This window comes from Entelurus aequoreus, linkage group LG17 (assembly GCF_033978785.1).
Source record: "Entelurus aequoreus isolate RoL-2023_Sb linkage group LG17, RoL_Eaeq_v1.1, whole genome shotgun sequence".
Lineage (NCBI taxonomy): Eukaryota > Metazoa > Chordata > Actinopteri > Syngnathiformes > Syngnathidae > Entelurus > Entelurus aequoreus.
The window spans coordinates 47,288,731-47,306,935 of NC_084747.1; the positions used below are offsets into that span (position 1 = coordinate 47,288,731).

At 37.5% G+C, this 18,205-nt stretch overlaps 2 protein-coding genes across 2 annotated transcripts in view; one reads left to right on the forward strand and one right to left on the reverse strand.

Annotated features, from left to right (window-relative positions):
* Positions 1 to 483: 483 nt before the first annotated feature.
* bri3bp (bri3 binding protein) lies at positions 484 to 10,991 on the reverse strand. The gene is made up of 3 exons (XM_062025824.1): positions 10,720 to 10,991; positions 8,215 to 8,317; positions 484 to 3,567 (listed from the first exon to the last, which is right to left on the reverse strand). The coding sequence occupies exons 1-3, from the start codon at positions 10,897 to 10,899 to the stop codon at positions 3,155 to 3,157; spliced, it is 696 nt and encodes a 231-aa protein (XP_061881808.1). The 5' UTR covers positions 10,900 to 10,991; the 3' UTR covers positions 484 to 3,154.
* A 4,364-nt stretch (positions 10,992 to 15,355) lies between these two features.
* stpg2 (sperm-tail PG-rich repeat containing 2) overlaps positions 15,356 to 18,205 on the forward strand; it is a 109,665-nt gene continuing 106,815 nt past the window's right edge. The window contains exons 1-3 of the mRNA XM_062025823.1: positions 15,356 to 15,738; positions 15,802 to 15,905; positions 15,973 to 16,119. Coding sequence (XP_061881807.1) covers positions 15,630 to 15,738; positions 15,802 to 15,905; positions 15,973 to 16,119 — 360 coding nt within the window. The 5' untranslated portion in view covers positions 15,356 to 15,629. The remainder of the gene's footprint in view (positions 15,739 to 15,801; positions 15,906 to 15,972; positions 16,120 to 18,205) is intronic.

Consider the following 18,205-nt stretch of genomic DNA (forward strand, 5'->3'; position numbering starts at 1 on the left):
GAATTATCTTATCAGACAGAAAATGAGCAAATATCACCCTTTGAGATATTTAATAATAAAATAATAGATTTTATTTGTAAAAAGCACTTTACATTGAGCAAACAACCTCAAAGTGCCAGTGTTACAAAAAAGAAAATAGTAGTAATAATAATAAAATATAAATAAAATATAAAACTAGAAACCACCCATTAGCTAGAACCAGCATGCATATCTAAAAAGGCTTTTTTAAAAAGATGTGTTTTTAAGCCTTTTTTTAAAAGCATCCACAGTCTGAGGTGCCCTCAGGTGGTCAGGGAGAGCATTCCACAGACTGGGAGCAGCAGAGCAGAAAGCCCGATCTCCCATAGTTTAATCTTACTTAGATTTCAGTTTTTGCAGTGTGGGGAAGTTGGTCAATTTCCAGCTTCAACAATTTGATCTAAAAATATCTCTGCAAGAGAGACCATATTTGTTTATGACCGTAGTAACACATGGAAGACTTCATCCTATTGGAGTCAGTTTATTTTATTTAAATACATAGTTTTCATACACAAAACAGAAGCTGATTGGCTACCAACATGTTTGCATAAAAACACACATCAGTTTTTCAACATTTCACATGGCCTATTCTAAAAATAAAAAATAAAAAAATAAAAAGCATGTTTAACTGATAGAAAAAACAAAACACAGATTCAAGTTGGCACAGAAAAAAGGCAAAAAATGAAGTAACAGGAGTAGCAAGTATTTGTGAATGGAATAATTGGGTAGGTTTGTCAGCAAGTTGTCATTATATTCAGTGCTTCAAAAGACAAACTCAAATCCAGTGTCAAATGCAACAAATGCCACTTTAAAATCCATCATGAGCTTTTGTAAACTTGATTTAACAATGTAACACTATTTGAATGACATGTTTCAACAAGCACACTTTTTTAAAACCACTTTTTTATATAAATACACACAGAAAACAAAACACATGCGGTCGTCAAGAGTACTAAAACATGCAGCGGCAACAGAACTTCCGGCTTTAACAGGAACTGCCTTCTTCCCCATTGAGGACTTTTTGAACGGTTCAAAAAGGCTAACGCAACAGTCAATGTTGACTTATATGGCCCTAAATCACGAGTGTCTCAAAGTCGTTGTGGCTTGTGCATCCTCTGCTCAGATCCCACATCAGGGCAAGATGTATCGACTATAGTTGAGTAATTAGTGCAATAAACTACATGACCCCACCTCTCTTATGACTAATTGCAGGGACTTTTAACTCAAACCATTATTTAGCAGAATTAGACTTAAATCCAATAGTTCAAACGTACCACATGGACATACCATATTTTTCGGACTATAAGTCGCGGTTTTTTTCATAGTTTGGCCGGGGGTGCGACTTATACTCAGAGCGACTTGTGTGAAATTATTAACACATTACCGTAAAATATCAAATAATATTATTTAGCTCATTCACGTAAGAGACTAGACGTATAAGATTTCATGGGATTTAGCGATTAGGAGTGACAGATTGTTTGGTAAACGTATAGCATGTTCTATATGTTATAGTTATTTGAATGACTCTTACCATAATATGTTACGTTAACATACCAGGCACGTTCTCAGTTGGTTATTTATGCCTCATATAACGTACACTTATTCAGCCTGTTCATTCTTTATTTATTTTAAATTGCCTTTCAAATGTCTATTCTTGGTGTTGGGTTTATCAAATAAATTTCCCCAAAAAATGCGACTTATACTCCAGTGCGACTTGTGTTTTTTTTCCTTCTTTAATATGCATTTTCTACCGGTGCGACTTATACTCCGAAAAATACGGTATGTTTTTTTCCTTCTTAATATTATGCATTTTCGGCCGGTGCGACTTATACTCCGAAAAATACGGTATGTTTTTTCCCTTCTTTATATTATGCATTTTCTACCGGTGCGACTTATACTCCGAAAAATACGGTATGTTTTATTCCTTCTTTAATATGCATTTTCGACCGGTGCGTCTTATACTCCGAAAAATACGGTATGTTTTTTTCCTTTATATTATGCATTTTCGGCCGGTGTGACTTATACTACGGAGCGACTTATACTCTGAAAAATACGGTATGTTTTTTTCCTTATGCATTTTCGGCCGGTGCGACTTATATTCCGAAAAATGGGGTATGTTTTTTTCCTTTAATATGCATTTTCTACCGGTGCGACTTATACTCTGAAAAATACGGTATGTTTTTTTCCTTAATATTATGCATTTTCGGCCGGTGCGACTTATACTCTGAAAAATGCGGTATGTTTTTTTCCTTCTTTAATATGCATTTTCGACCGGTGCGTCTTATACTCCGGAAAATACGGTATGTTTTTTTCCTTTATATTATGCATTTTCGGCCGGTGTGACTTATACTACGGAGCGACTTATACTCTGAAAAATACGGTATGTTTTTTTCCTTTTATTATGCATTTTCGGCCGGTGCGACTTATATTCCGAAAAATACGGTACTTAATAAATGATGTCCCATTACCATGTTGAGATTTAGTGCATCAGCGTGTAAATATTAGGTAGTTCTAGTGGTCAACATATACAAAATTGCCCTCAAGAGTCCTGAATGTTAGTTGAAAGAGGAAAAGGAATGCGATACAGAATGATGCACTCTACATATCCATCAGGCATTAAAAGCAACCTTTAAGGGAACTACTTTATGATCTCCTAAAAGGGCCGATGGCATGACACTGATGGAAAAGTGAATTATAATTGAAAATGCGCCTTGTCTAAGTGCTGAGCGGGAGGTGATGCATGCGGACTAAGGACCTGAAGAAACACCCTTTTTAAATGCAGTCATTCAAATGTTGTATTCTAAGAGGGGAAGCTGCAAATTCCACTTTATCCAACTTCCTGTTGGTGGTGTGTCCCAATATTTAAGCCCATACAGGAAGTCACTAACAAGATACAGGAAATACAATAAATAAAAAGGTACTATCATTGTACTTATTGGCCCCAGTGTCGTACACACTGTACGTAAAAGTTGTGGAATAACATTAAAAATGCAGAATATGCAACTTGAGCTTGTCTTTCCAAAACACTTTGGAAAAAAATTCTGGAGGCATCATAAAGTTGTCTTGATTTCTTCACATTTCAGATTCAAGCAGGTAAAAAATAAAAACGCAATAACAGATGTCGTCTCCAGCGCTTCTACTCCGTGCGCTCCAGGCCGTCTATGACCCGACTCAGCCTGATGTTCAGCAGCCTGATCTGCGTGTCCAGTTGGTCCACCTTCTCCTCCAGCGAGCCTCCGCCGCCGCGCTGCCAGTACACGCCCACGGGGCCCGTCATGAAGTAAAAGGCCATGACCACGCACAGCGGCAGCACGGCGCGCTCGGGGTCGCCCTCGAACTTCTGCAGGACGTAGAGGCAGGACAGGGCCAGGAGGACCACGCGCGCCAGCCAGAAGAAGCGGCCGAAGACGGCGTGCAGCAGGTAGAAGACGCCGCCCAGGAACATGGAGAGGAACCAGAAGGCCACCAGGACGCCGACCACCATGAGGAGGGCTCGTGCCGGCGAGCTGCTCAGGGACGCCGGGCTGAAGTAGTGGCTGAGGTTGGACGCTACGTGTGGGGAGCAAGGCATCGAGTCACGTGAGCACTTACACTTCTAATACTTCATTGTGGCTGGCTGGCTACTCAACAGCAGAGAGTAGCAGGCCTTTTATAACATTCAAAGTCTTAGACCTATTTCATATTTTGAGAAACTAACCTCGCCACACTTCTCAGACTAAAATTTGCATGCAGCCACACCCTAGTGTTTTCCTGATACCAATATTTTGGTACTTTTCTAAATAAAAGGGACCAGGAAAAATGGCATTATTGGCTTTATATTAACAAATCTTACGGTACATTAAACATGTTTCTTATTGCAAGTTTGTCCTTAAATAAAATAATGAACATACAATCCTCCTCATTTAGCTGACGTATGCAGTAACATGTCATTTTCCATTCCATTTTGTCAAAATTAAGGACAAGTGGTAGAAAATGAATTATTAATCTACTTGTTCATTTACTGTTAATCTGCTAACTTTCACTTTTAACTAGGGCTGCAACAACTAATCGATTATAAAAAATAGTTGCCGATTAATTTAGTCATCGATTCGTTGGATCTATGCTATGCGCATGCGCAGAGGCTTTAAAAAAAAATATATATATATATATATATATATATATATATTTATTTTTAATAAACCTTTATTTATAAACTGCAACATGTACAGACAGCTGAGAAACAATAATAAAAAGTATGGTGCCAGAATGCTGTTTTTTTTCAATAAAATACTGGAAAGGATAGAAATGTAGTTTGTCTCTTTTATCAGATTAATCGAAGTACCGTAATTTCCGGACTATAAGCCGCTACTTTTTCCCCTCGTTCTGGTCCCTGCGGATTATACAAGGGTGCGGCTTATTTACGGCCTGTTCTTCTCCGACACCGACGAAGACTATTTCGGTGGTTTTAGTACGCAGGAGGAAGACGATGACACAATGATTAAAGACTGACTTTTCATATACCGGTAGTAGGCTGGTTATTTTGATAATGTACAGGCGAGCACTTTGTATTACTTTGCACCGTTGTATTATTTGTACTCTGCACGAATGCTGTTCGCCATGTGAAAGTTTGATTGAATGATTGAAAGATTTATTGTTAATAAATGGGACGCTTTGCGTTCCCAAACAGTCATCTCTGTCCCGACAATCCCCTCCGTGGTAGCAGGAACCCCTATATACTACGCTAATTACACATCAAAACCCCGCGGCTTATAGTCGGGTGCGGCTTATATATGGAGCAATCTGTATTTTCCCCTAAATTTAGCTGGTGCGGCTTATAGTCCGGAAATTACGGTAATAATCGACAGATTAATGATTATCAAATTAATCGTTAGTTGCAGCCCTACTTTTAACATGTTCTATCTACACTTCTGTTAAAATGTAATCACTTATTCTTCTGTTTGGATTAGGGATGTGAGAATGGCTTTTTTGCCGATATTGTCCAACTCTTAATTACCGATACCGATATATACAGTCGTGGAATTAACACATTATTCTGCCTAATTTGGACAACCAGGTATGGTGAAGATAAGGCCCTTTAAAAAAAAAAAAAAAAAAAAAAATATATAAAAATGTTTCTTGAATAAAAGAAAGTAAAATAATATAAAAAAAAAGTTACATAGAAACTAGTAATTAATGAAAATTAGTAAAAGGTTAGTACTATTAGTGGACCAGCAGCACGCACAATCATGTGTGCTTACGGACTGTATCCCTTGCAGACTATTGATATATAATGTAGGAACCAGAATATTAATAACAGAAAGAAACAACCCTTTTGTGTGAATGGGGGAGGGAGGTTTTTTGGGTTGGTGCACTAATTGTAAGTGTATCTTGTGTTTTTTATGTTGATTTAATACATTTAAAAAAAAAAAAAACGATACCGATGATAAAACCTGATACAGATAATTTCCGATATTTTAAAGCATTTATCGGCCAATAATATCGGCAGGCCGATATCGGACATCTCTAGTTTGGATGCTTTGCATTAGTTTTGGATGATACCACAAATTTGGGTATCAATCCGATACCAAGTAGTTACAGGATCATACATTGGTCATATTCAAAGTCCTCATGTGTCCAGGGACATATTTCCTGAGTTTATAAACATAATATGAATTTAAAAAGATTTGCCAAAAAATATCAACTAGATACGCTATTGCACTTGGTATCATTACAGTGGATGTCAGGTGTAGATCCACCAATGGCGTTTGTTTACGTTTTCATGCCGGTGGGCTACGGTGTAGTGAAGCATGTTTAGCTATTCCACGTCCTGCAGGGATGATACTTGTAAGAAACGTACTTTATTCATCACCATGGAGACAAGGATTAGTGATTTAGAAGTAGCTAAAACACTGCGGATGGACTTTAGCCGCTAGCTAGCCAGCCATGTCTTAAAGGACCTCTTCCTGAGGGCGGTTCAATGTTATATCTTCACCTTTATCGTCAGTTATTAAGCCAAAATGTGTCCGTTCTCCCTTTTCTGTCTACACACTGTCTGCTTGTAAGTACTCGATTGTGCGCTGCCGAACATGCTCGTCTGCTTGTAAAACCAGCAATGACGAGGGGGGGTGGGTGCGGGACCGGTACTTTTCAGAGGTGGTATGATTCATTAGTATCTCAGTACTATACTAATACTAGTATACCGTACAACCCTACCACACCCTTATCACTGCTTGCAAACAGAAAAATAGTCTATTTGGAGGGGATTGTACATGCTTTATGGTATCCATAATTTGTTATTGGACAAGGTCTTTGTCACTTGTACTAAAGGATGTAACTATATGAACGTTTCCTATTGTGACCAAAATGATCAGTTATCACAGTATTAAATGTGCATAATATTTTTTATAGTTAAAATAGACTGTCAACCAATATTTTGCATGTTTTTCTTATGCTTCACTGAGTTTGTCTTTAGTACCGTATTTTTCTGACTATAAGTCGCAGTTTTTTTCATAGTTTGGTCGGGGGTGCGACTTATACTCGGGAGCGACTTATGTGTGAAATTATTAACACGTTAGCGTAAAATATCAAATATTATTTAGCTCATTCACGTAAGACTAGATTTATAAGATTTCATGGGATTAAGTGATTAGGAGTGACAGATTGTTTGGTAAACGTATAGCATGTTCTATATGTTATAGTTATTTGAATGACTCTTACCATAATGTTACGTTACAGTGTTTCCCATAAACTGCAAAGATACCTGTGGTGGTGGGGGCGTGGCTATGGGCGTGGTCACCATGACATCATCGATTGATTTGCATAATTTACTACAATATGATTTTCTCTAAAGGCTCAAATGTATACTTACTAATTAATAACAGTTTTGTCTTAAACGTCCATCCATCCATTTTACAATATAATTACAACACTATGTACATATTTATATACAGATTTGAACAATAAGTTATTCACTGAAATATATTTATTAATTGTGGTTCTTACAAAAAATATATCTTATAAAATATAAAAGCTAAAATGTCTCTTAAAACTCTGCCCCTTTAATTAGTGCATACTAAATAATTCAACTTTAGCCTACTACTACAACCATATTATTTACCAGCAACATAAAGTGAAACAGAGGCAGAGGTGTCCTGCCACAGTCAGTAAACAGAAAACAGTAGTGGTCAAATACAAATAGGGCAACAAGAGAAGTATCCTACACTTCTCTTTTGTAAAGTAAATCTGAACAGCCGATATGGGCATCTACATCAACTATATGATTTGCCTGAGAAGCTGGACAGGACCAAAAAAAATTAATAATTTTTTTTATATTTGTGGCGGACGTAATTCTTTTGTGGCGGGCCGCCACAAATGAATGTGGGAAACACTGCGTTAACATACCAGGCACGTTCTCACTTGGTTATTTATGCCTCATATAACGTACACTTATTCAGCCTGTTCACTATTATTTATTTTAAATTGCCTTTCAAATGTCTATTCTTGGTGTTGGCTTTTATTAAATACATTTCCCCAAAAAATGCGACTTATACTCCAGTGCGACTTATGTTTTTTCCCTTCTTTATCATGCATTTTCGGCCGGTGCGACTTATAGTCCGAAAAATACGGTATGTTATGTTTCAATGGCTAAGCTTTTATTTAGAATATTGCTTTGTACTGTAGCACTTTTAAGATTTATTTAAATGATTGTTGCGTAACAAAATATTTATATCTGGTGGTAGTTGGGGTGTCCTACTGTTCAGTGGTCTCTTTAACGCACCGTAAAAACCCTGTCTTGTATTCCTGAGTATAGAAAGATCACTGTGCTAAGAGGGCACGTCTTGTGGGATCCATGTACACTATTGAATAGCTTAGTTGCTCAGACAGTAATGTTTAATATATACGTTTAGATTGGGGTATGTTAATGAGGAACAATGTCATCTCGTTTTCATGTTAGCATTTATGGCACCAGTGAGTCAGTGGGGTTATCAATTGTTTTGATCATTTTAATTTAAAACGGTAATACTAACCATGGGGAGTTGACCCAAGGTTATTTTTACAGTAAAAATACTCATTTCAAATAATTTTGGCGCCACCTGTTCACGGAAGGGATGTGTACGTTTGAGGTGCAGGGTTTATTCGTTTAAGTAGATGACGCATGTGGCGATTCATTGCAACATGGCCACGCTAAAGAAATTCAGGTCACATGTTGACACTTACAGTCGATGCCCATCACGTCCAGGAGGTCAGACCAGATCTTCCAGACGGTGTCAAGAAAGGAATCCACTCCATGAACAAAGCGTTCTGTCGCTTTGGAGAAAAACTGGAAAATAAAGAAAAAATGATCTAAACTTAAATAACTGGTTGGCAATAACTACAATGTTCCCCCCAGGACATGGTGACCTGGGAATGAACACATACAGTGGAACAAGTTCCATATGAGGCCATTCTGTTTCTGGGATGGAGACCCTGTTAAATTTGTTTAGTTTTGCATAGCTCATGACATATCTGTAATATTGGCTGCATTTCAGATGTGTGCCGTGTTGTTCCAGACCACAGCAAACATTACCTAGCTTGCCAAAGATTGTAATAAACCTATCCATCCATCCATTTTCTACCGCTTGTCCCTTTCGTGTCGCTGGAGCCTATCTCAGCTGCATTCGGGCGGAAGGCGGGGTACACCCTGGACAAGTCGCCACTTCATCGCAGGGCCAACACAGATAGACAGACAACATTCACACTCACATTCTCACACTAGGGCCAATTTAGTGTTGCCATTCAACTTATCCCCAGGTGCATGTCTTTTGGAGGTGGGAGGAAGCCGGAGTACCCGGAGGGAAACCACGCAGTCATGGGGAGAACATGCAAACTCCACACAGAAAGATCCCGAGCCCGGGATTGAACTCACGACTACTCAGGATCTTTGTATTGTGAGGCAGATCCACTAACCCCTCTGCCACAGAGCTGCCCTAATAATAGTAATAAATCTATCAAAAAAAAAAAAGAGCCTGCCGTTTCCTTTTAACTTGGACACACACATTTATACCTTTGGTCATTCTAAGCCAGTAATTTCTGGGAGTTATCTCACCTTCTGAGTAGCCTCTGATTTACTAATTTTGTAAAAATGTGTCGAATAAATATTACTTTTCAACATTTCTGTCAACGAAGATTTGCTTCAGCCTGCGACACTTTAATTATTTTGATGGTAGGCTATGATAGCTAATATAGACACATGTGTGGTCTTCATTATAACACTTACCGTATTTTTCGGACCAAGTCGCAGTTTTTTTTCATAGTTTGGCTGGGGGTGCGACTTATACTCAGGAGCAACTTATGTGTAAAATTATTAACACATTACTGTAAAATATCAAATATGTAGCTCATTCACGTAAGAGGCTAGACGTATAAGATTTCATGGGATTTAGCGATTAGGAGTGACTGTTTGGTAAACGTATAGCATGTTCTATATGTTAGTTATTTGAATGACTCTTACCATAATATGTTACATTAACATACCAGGCACGTTCTCAATTGGTTATTTATGCCTCATATAACGTACACTTATTCAGCCTGTTCACTATTTATTTTAAATTGCCTTTCAAATGTCTATTCTTGGTGTTGGGTTTTATCAAATAAATTTCCCCAAAAAATGTGACTTATACTCCAGTGCGACTTATGTTTTTTCCCTTCTATTATGCATTTTCGGCCGGTTCGACTTATACTCCGAAAAATACGGTATTTACAACTTTTAAAGTCATTTTGATAGTAGGCTAATATAGACACTTCCGTTATGTTTCATTCATTATAACTTATCTATGGCTTTTCATTTTTTGCGGCTCCGGACAGATTTAGTTTTTTGTATATTTGGTCCGGTATGGCTCTTTCAACGTTTTGGGTTGCTGACCCCTGGGTTAGTTACGAGCTCATCGTGGAAGGAATCTTACTCGTAGCTGAGGTACGGCTGCGTTATTAGAGTACCAAATACAGAAAAACGCATAATCTGATAAAATAAAGGATAGTATTGCGGAAATGTCCAAAATAATGACATTGGCAAATGTGTTATTGATTCCATTGTTTCCTTGTGATGAGGTGACGACTTGTCCAGGGTGTACCCCGCCTTCCGCCCGAATGCAGCTGATAGGCTCCAGCGACGCGAAAGGGACAAGCGGTAAAAAAATGGATGGATGTTAACTCAAATTCCATTTGATGGCACACATGATGAGCTTACACTAAAATACGTCAAACTACTAGAAGTCCTAAATGACCTAATTTTAATCCATTTCGAATGCAGCTGGGATAGGCTCCAGCGACCCCGAATGGGACAAGCTGTAGAAAATGGATGGATTATAACTTATTTGGCCGAGTAAATTTGAGTAATAGCGGCTGACCGCACCGGAAGTAGCAATAGCTGACCACACCGGAAGTAGCAATAGCTAACAAGATGAGCGGTCGACGATAAAATGACTGGTAATTTGACTCTATTCAGTTGTAATAACGTTCAATGAAAATATCTAATAAACAAGGTAATTATTAGTAACTATAATAATTTTTAATTATTACACGATAATTGACCGTAACTAGTGATAAGTGAAAATATGCTACATTTGCTAGTTAGTGCTTTTTAAGCTAGAACCGAGCTAACTGCCCCACCATTTAAGATTTAATTCCTTATCAGCAATATTACCTTTTTATTTGATTTAAAAACTGCTGATGTTACCACCTCACCTTGTACAGGCCTCGGATGCTGTCCTCGCCGAACACGCTGCTGAGGGTCTGGTAGACGCCGTTCGCCGCCCGTCGGAAGCTGTTTTGGCTACTGCCCGTACGGCTTCTTGCCGCTTCGGCTTCCGAAAACATGGAGGCGGAAAGCCGCAGAAAAAGCAAAGCGAATGTCGTGGATGTCATGTTGGCGTGCAATGGAAATGTGTGGTGCTGCAGACGTCTTGGTTGCTGGGTGGTAGGATGTCGCCGTCGACCAGTGACGCATTCACGTACACCGGTTTCCCACCAAACGAAGGTACTTCTCAAGGCGGTACACATGTAATTGTTGTTTAATTTGGCGGTCAAACACAGTGAAATTGGTGGCTGAGACCTCAATATAATAATCTTAAACAACTTAGCATGTATTCCAAAGATCGATCTTGAGTAACGTGAATACTGTACAGAGTCTAGAAAGTTCAATTTTTTACGTGTAACGCAAACGCTACACTATGCTCATTGACTCGCTGCTGCTCTCTATCGGCCAATGTAATTACACTTCCAAACTGTAAGAAATGTAATTTAAAAAAAAAAAAAAGGATAAAAGGCTACCAAAAAGCTAATGTGTAGGCATTATCAGCAAGTTTGAGGTACATATGCACGTTATAATTTGTATAAAGACTAACAATTGTATGTATAATAGTCCAATATTGTGAATAAAAGATTAAGATAAAATACATCACAATGTATTTGATACATTATAACTGTGTATTAGAGAATGCATTTCTTGACGTAAGTGTATTTTTCTTATACCTTTTTTTTTGGGGCATTTTTTTCCATAACTTGAGTTGATTTATTTTGGAAAACCTTGTTATATTGTTTAATGCATCCAGCGGGGCATCACAACAAAATTAGGCACAATGTGTTAATTCCACGACTGTATATATCTGAATCGGTTGATATCGGAATCGGTAATTAAGAGTTGGACAATATCGGATATCTCTACTTTTAATGCATTTCTTGCAATCTTTAACCACCCCCAGAATTGTGATTCAATATAAATATAACATATTTTATTATTTTAAATACATGTAAAACATTTTTTTTTTAAACTAACTAAAAAGTCCTGAAAAATACAAATACTGTAGCAATAAGAACATGTAATGATGTGGTCAATGTTATTTTTAACAGCCCCATTTCAAAATACCGGGAGAAATAAACACTCAATATATAAAAAATAGTAAATATTATAGTATTTGGGTTCATTCGCCTTCATACATGTGTATCTGTCCTGTTTTTTTGTTTAGAATGTAATCTTAAACAACAATTTAGCATGTATTCCAGAGATTGATCTTGAGTAACGTGAATACTGCACAGATTCTAGAAAGTTCAATTTCTCAATTTTTTTACGTGTAACGCAAACGCTACACGATGCTCATTGACTCGCTGCTGCTCTCTATCGGCCAATGTAATTACACTTCCAAACTGTAAGAAATGTAATTTTAAAAAAAATACAAGGAAGAGTTTTTCTCTCTTCATAGATAGTACTTTATTGATTCCTTCAAGAGAGTTCCCTCAGGAAAATTAAAATTCCAGCAGCAGTGTACAGAATTGAGATCGAATTAAAAAAAAAAGAGTAAATAATGGGGGTATAAATAGAATTAAAATAGAAAAATATTACAATAAAAAACAATGAGAATAAAAATATAACAGTAAAATAAGAATATAACAAGAGAAACTAGGCAGTAGTGACCATGTTTTGAAAACAATTCATAAAAGGCTACTAAAAAGTTAATGTGTAGGCATTATCAGCAAGTTTAAGGTACATATGCATGTTATAATTTGTATAAAGACTAACAATTTTATGTATAATAGTCCAATATTGTGAATAAATGATTAAGATAGCATACATCACAATGTATTTGATACATTATAACTTGTGTATTAGAGAAAATGCTTTTCTTGACGTAAGGTGTAAAAGAAAGGGCATCTCTATCCTCCAAAACAGCAATAAAAGTACACCTCCAGGCAACTTCAACCCTAAACTAACACCCTCCCCGGATTGTAAATAATCAAATGTTTTTCTTATGCTTTCTGATATCTCTCTCTATGTCCACTACTTGCTGTACATATCCTACCAAGTCAGTCCTACACTGTTCCAATGTCCATTTCTCTGATGATGCAATTGTTGATGACTGAAGTGTTGATACCAACCAATCCTAACCCCCCCCCCCTCTCCATATCCCACACCCCGGATTGTAAATAATTCAATGTATATACTCTGATGATTATCTTGTGTGATGACTGTATTATGATGTTAGTATATATTTGATAGTATGTATCTGTATCATGAATCAATTTAATGGACCCCGACTTAAACAAGTTGAAAAACTTATTGGGGTGTTACCATTTAGTGGTCAATTGTACGGAATATGTACTTCACTCTGCAATCTACTAATAAAAGTTTCAATCAATCAAAAAAGCATATTTTTCTTATAGTTAATACCTTTTTTAACAATATAGTAATTTCCCTGAAGATAAAACTGAGTATTTTTGTACATTATTAAATATCCGGATATATATTTTTATTTTGGTATGAATGGCTTGTATGTAAAAAAGCATTTTATAATCTATTTTCTCATTATTTTGGTAGTATAGTAGTGCAGGGCGTTTTATACGATGGCCAATGAGGTGTCAAAAAGATATGCACATTTGTGTTATGATGTAAAATTGTATTTTGCACAAAAAGTAAATTATAGAACAAAGTATGTATTTGTTTTAGTACAAAACATGAATCAAATTAAATCAAAGCTTGATTTTAAAAGTGTAAACAAATCTGCTTCGGGACCCAAGTTAGACAGGGCGGCAGAGTAGTGTACAGAGAGAGTGTGGACAACTCTGTTTTAGAGATGGTCCCAAACATAGACATCTTATAAGTAGACGCAGCATTGGCTGCTGTGACGCGAGAAATTCGGCCGCCATCTTGAAGTGGTGATGAGGAGCCGGCGAGCAGCCTAAACTGACAAGTTGACAGGTAGAAAACAAAGATGCCGGGCTGGTGTTCAGCGTTTTTCCTGCTCAAATGAGTGGACTGTTGAAAATAGGTATCTGGATTACTTTTCACAAGTAAGATTTAACATTAATGTACTATTGGTTGTATTTTGTGAAAAGAATATTACCACAGAGTTGAGAAGGAGCAAAGATCTTCAATAGTACTGAATTTGTAGCAAACAAGAGTATGACCATAATAGAATTGCTTGTCAATGAAATTAAATTTAAAAATGTCATACTTGAATAACAAAGTTGAAATAAATGATGAAGATAAAGATTGTTATTATCATTATCATTTAAGGGAAGAATGTAATACAAAATATTAGGGATGTCCGATAATGGCTTTTTTTGACGATTTCCGATATTGTCCAGCTCTTATACCGATACAGATATCAACCGATACCGATATATACAGTTGTGGAATTAACACATTATGCCTAATTTGGACAACCAGGTATGGTCAAGATAAGGTCCTTTTTAAAAAAATTAATAAAATAAAATATTTTCTTGAATAAAATAGAAAGTAAAACAATATAAAAACAGTTACATAGAAACTAGTAATGAATGAAAATTAGTAAAATTAACTGTTAAAGGTTAGTACTATTAGTGGACCAGCAGCACGCAAAATCATGTGTGCTTACGGACTGTATCCCTTGCAGACTGTATTGATATATATTGATATATAATGTAGCAACCAGAATATTAATAACAGAAAGAAACAACCCTTTTGTGTGAATGAGTGTAAATGGGGGAGGGAAGTTTTTTGGGTTGGTGCACTAGTTGTAAGTGTATATTGTGTTTTTTATGTTGATTTAAAAAAACAAAAAACTATACCGATAATTAAAAGAAACCGATACCGATAATTTCCAATATTACATTTTTCAAAATATCAATACAAAGTGTCAAGACAAAATAAACTCTCTGCTGCAGCAACAGAGATACAGTCTATAGATATCTAATGTATTCATACATGTTTATGTAGGATATACGCATGTGTATATAACCTAATCATATTGTTTCTTCAATTAAAAAATATCTGACCGTTCCCCCCCCCCCCTCTCTGGGATTATATTCCCAGTTTTGATCTCGGACGTCTGGTCACTTATAGCATATAAGAATATTCTATTACTGTTAAGCATACTATGAATAATAAAACACGCCAAAACATGTGTCCTTTATCATAGCTACACATATGACAAAAAAACGCGTGAAAATCAGTGGTATTCTGTGAGGTAAAATGAATTAATTGCGCTGACAGTTCATTGCTCCCGCCAAGTGAATTGCACTGAGTGGAACGGATCACCACTCCAAGATGGCGGCCCCGCGTCTCGTCAGCGCCAGTAGGCAGTAGCGCTCGATGCTGCGTCTACTTATAAGATGTCTATGGTCCCAAACATGGCGCCTGGAGTCACGTGAATAGTGTTGACCAATCAGAGAGAGTATACACAACTCTCGTTTCAGAGTCGGTCCCAAACATGGCGCTTGCGGTCACGTGAATAGTTTTGACCAATCAGAGAGAGTATGGCCAGATAATTACTTTAATGACTGCTTAAAAGCTCATCACGTGACTAGAGAACGCCATGTTTGGAACCGCCTTCGAAACTGGGTTTTCCACATTAGAGTGCCTGCAAAATACTGTGAGCTATATTAATGGCTGCAATTTATTAAGTTACCACTAGATGGCGGCATTACACAAGGGGTTGCTCACCAACGCCATATTAGGCTAAATGAAAACAGGCGGTGATTGACAGGGCGTTACTTGGCAACCTAGCAACGGAGGCGTAAAGTAACACAGCGAAATGTCGACCTTACGTAATGAACTTAAATGAAGTTTGCCAATTCAAGAGTTTGTTTATTGAAGTTGGTAAATAGTGAGATTTGCAAATATGTACGGACGGGCTCCAAGAGCCACTTTCCTGCCAAATAGTGGGACCTCGGCCACAGTTGGCCCTGGGTCTTACAACATCAACACAGCAAGACTTTCTACAGCGTCTGGTAGGATTGTTTAAAAATGATCAATATACTTTTAATGAGTACGTTTTTTTGACCCTTCCATAGCTGGCTACGCTCCTTTCCTGTCCCTGGCTAGCAGACTACCGGTGCTCAGTGAGTCCAGCGGGACAGAACCAGGACCTGGATGCTATGACTCCTCACCTGTGCAGGTAACATGTTGTTTCATTCTACACCAAGCCGCTGGCAACATGAACACGAGGGAACATTTGTCTTAAGATGAACGTCCATGGAGGCTGCAGTCTTCAGAACCGCGCCAAGCGTTTTGAGGATCCGGTGTCTGAGGGTCCGGGCCCGGGGGCCTATGATGTGAACATTCCCAGGATGACTGATGATGGACCATCGGAGAAGCTCGGCAGGAGAATGGTAGGCAGATAATGGGTTGGTGGAGACAAATAATTAGGGACACACTAAACATTTAATTTATATTGCCTTTCATGTTGTGAACACATAGTTATGATTATAAATTAATGTTTTTACCACAAGATATTTATATGGGAACGCCTCGGGATTCCCCAGGAGGAGCTGGACAAAGGGGCTGGGGAGAGGGATGGAGATATATACACACTTTTCCATCCATCCATCCATCTTCTTCCGCTTAGGTAGCTAATTGCTTTGTAGATGTCGGAAACAGCGGGAGGCAGTGTGCAGGTAAAATTGTGTTTGATGCTTAAACCAAAAATAAACAAAAGGTGAGTGCCCCTAAGAAAAGGCATTGAAGTTTAGGGAAGGCTATGCAGAACCAAACTAAAACTGAACAGGCTACAAAGTAAGCAAAAACAGAATGCTGGACGACAGCAAAGACTTACTGTGGAGCAAAGACGGCGTCCACAATGTACATCCGAACATGACATGACAATCGACAATGTCCCCACAAACGAGGATAAAAAGCAACTGAAATATTCTTGATTGCTAAAACAAAGTCGATGCGGGAAATATCGCTCAAAGGAAGACATGAAACTGCTACAGGAAAATACCAAAAAAGAGAAAAAGCCACCAAAATAGGAGCGCGAGACAAGAAGTAAAACACTACACACAGGAAAACAGCAAAAAACTCCAAATAAGTCAGGGTGTGATGTGACAGGTGGTGACAGTACACCTACTTTGAGACAAGAGCTATAGTGATATACACACTTTTTATACTTTTAATTAGAGATGTCCGATAATATCGGACTGCCGATATTATCGGCCGATAGATGCTTTAAAATGTAATATCGGAAATTATCGGTATCGGTTTTAAAAAGTAAAATTTCTGACTTTTTAAAACGCCGCTGTGTACACGGACGTAGGGAGAAGTACAGAGCGCCAATAAACCTTAAAGGCACTGCCTTAGCGTGTCGGCCCAGTCACATAACATCTACGGCTTTTCACGCACACAAGTGAATGCAAGGCATACTTGGTCAACAGCCATACAGGTCACACTGAGGGTGGCCGTATAAACAACTTTAACACTGTTACAAATATGCGCCACACGGTGAACCCACACCAAACAAGCATGACAAACACATTTCGGGAGAACATCCGCACCGTAACACAACATAAACACAACAGAACAAATACCCAGAACCCCTTGCAGCACTAACTCTTCTGGGACGCTACAATATACACCCCCCGTTACCCCCCTACTCCCCGCCCACCTCTACCTCCTCATGCTCTCTCAGAGAGAGCATGTCCCAAATTGCAAGCTGCTGTTTTGAGGCATGTTAAAAAAAAATAATGCACTTTGTGACTTCAATAATAAATATGGCAGTGCCATGTTGGCATTTGTTTCCCCATAACTTGAGTTGATTTATTTTGGAAAAACTTGTTACATTGTTTAATGCATCCAGCGGGGCATCACAACAAAATTAGGCATAATAATGTGTTCATTTCACGACTGTATATATCGGTATCGGTTGATATCGTAATCGGTAATTAAGAGTTGGACAATATCGGAATATCGAATATTGGCAAAAAAGCCATTTTAATGTATTTTTTTGCAATCTGTAACTACCCCCAAAATTGTGATTCAATATAAATATAACTTATATTTTATTATTTTAAATACGTGTAAAACATTTTTTTTAACTAACTCTAAAAAGTCCTGAAAAATACCAATACTCAACATGTAATGAAGTGGTCAAGGTTATTTTTAACAGCCCCATTTCAAAATACCAGGAGAAATAGAAAACACACAATATATAAAAAATAGTAGATATTATAGTATTTGGGTTAATTTGCCTTAATACATATTTGTGTATCTGTCCTGTTTTTTTGTTTTTAGAAAACATCAAGAGTTTCTCAGCTTGCATGACAATCACTTTAAAAAAAAAAAAAATTAATAAAATGTATGAATAAGTATATTTGTTAAAACAAATGTTTTCATTTACAAAATGAAATATTAAAAGTAAACAAATGAAATGTTTTCATTTAAATTGTGCATTAATGTGGTGTCCAAACAAAAATCCACACT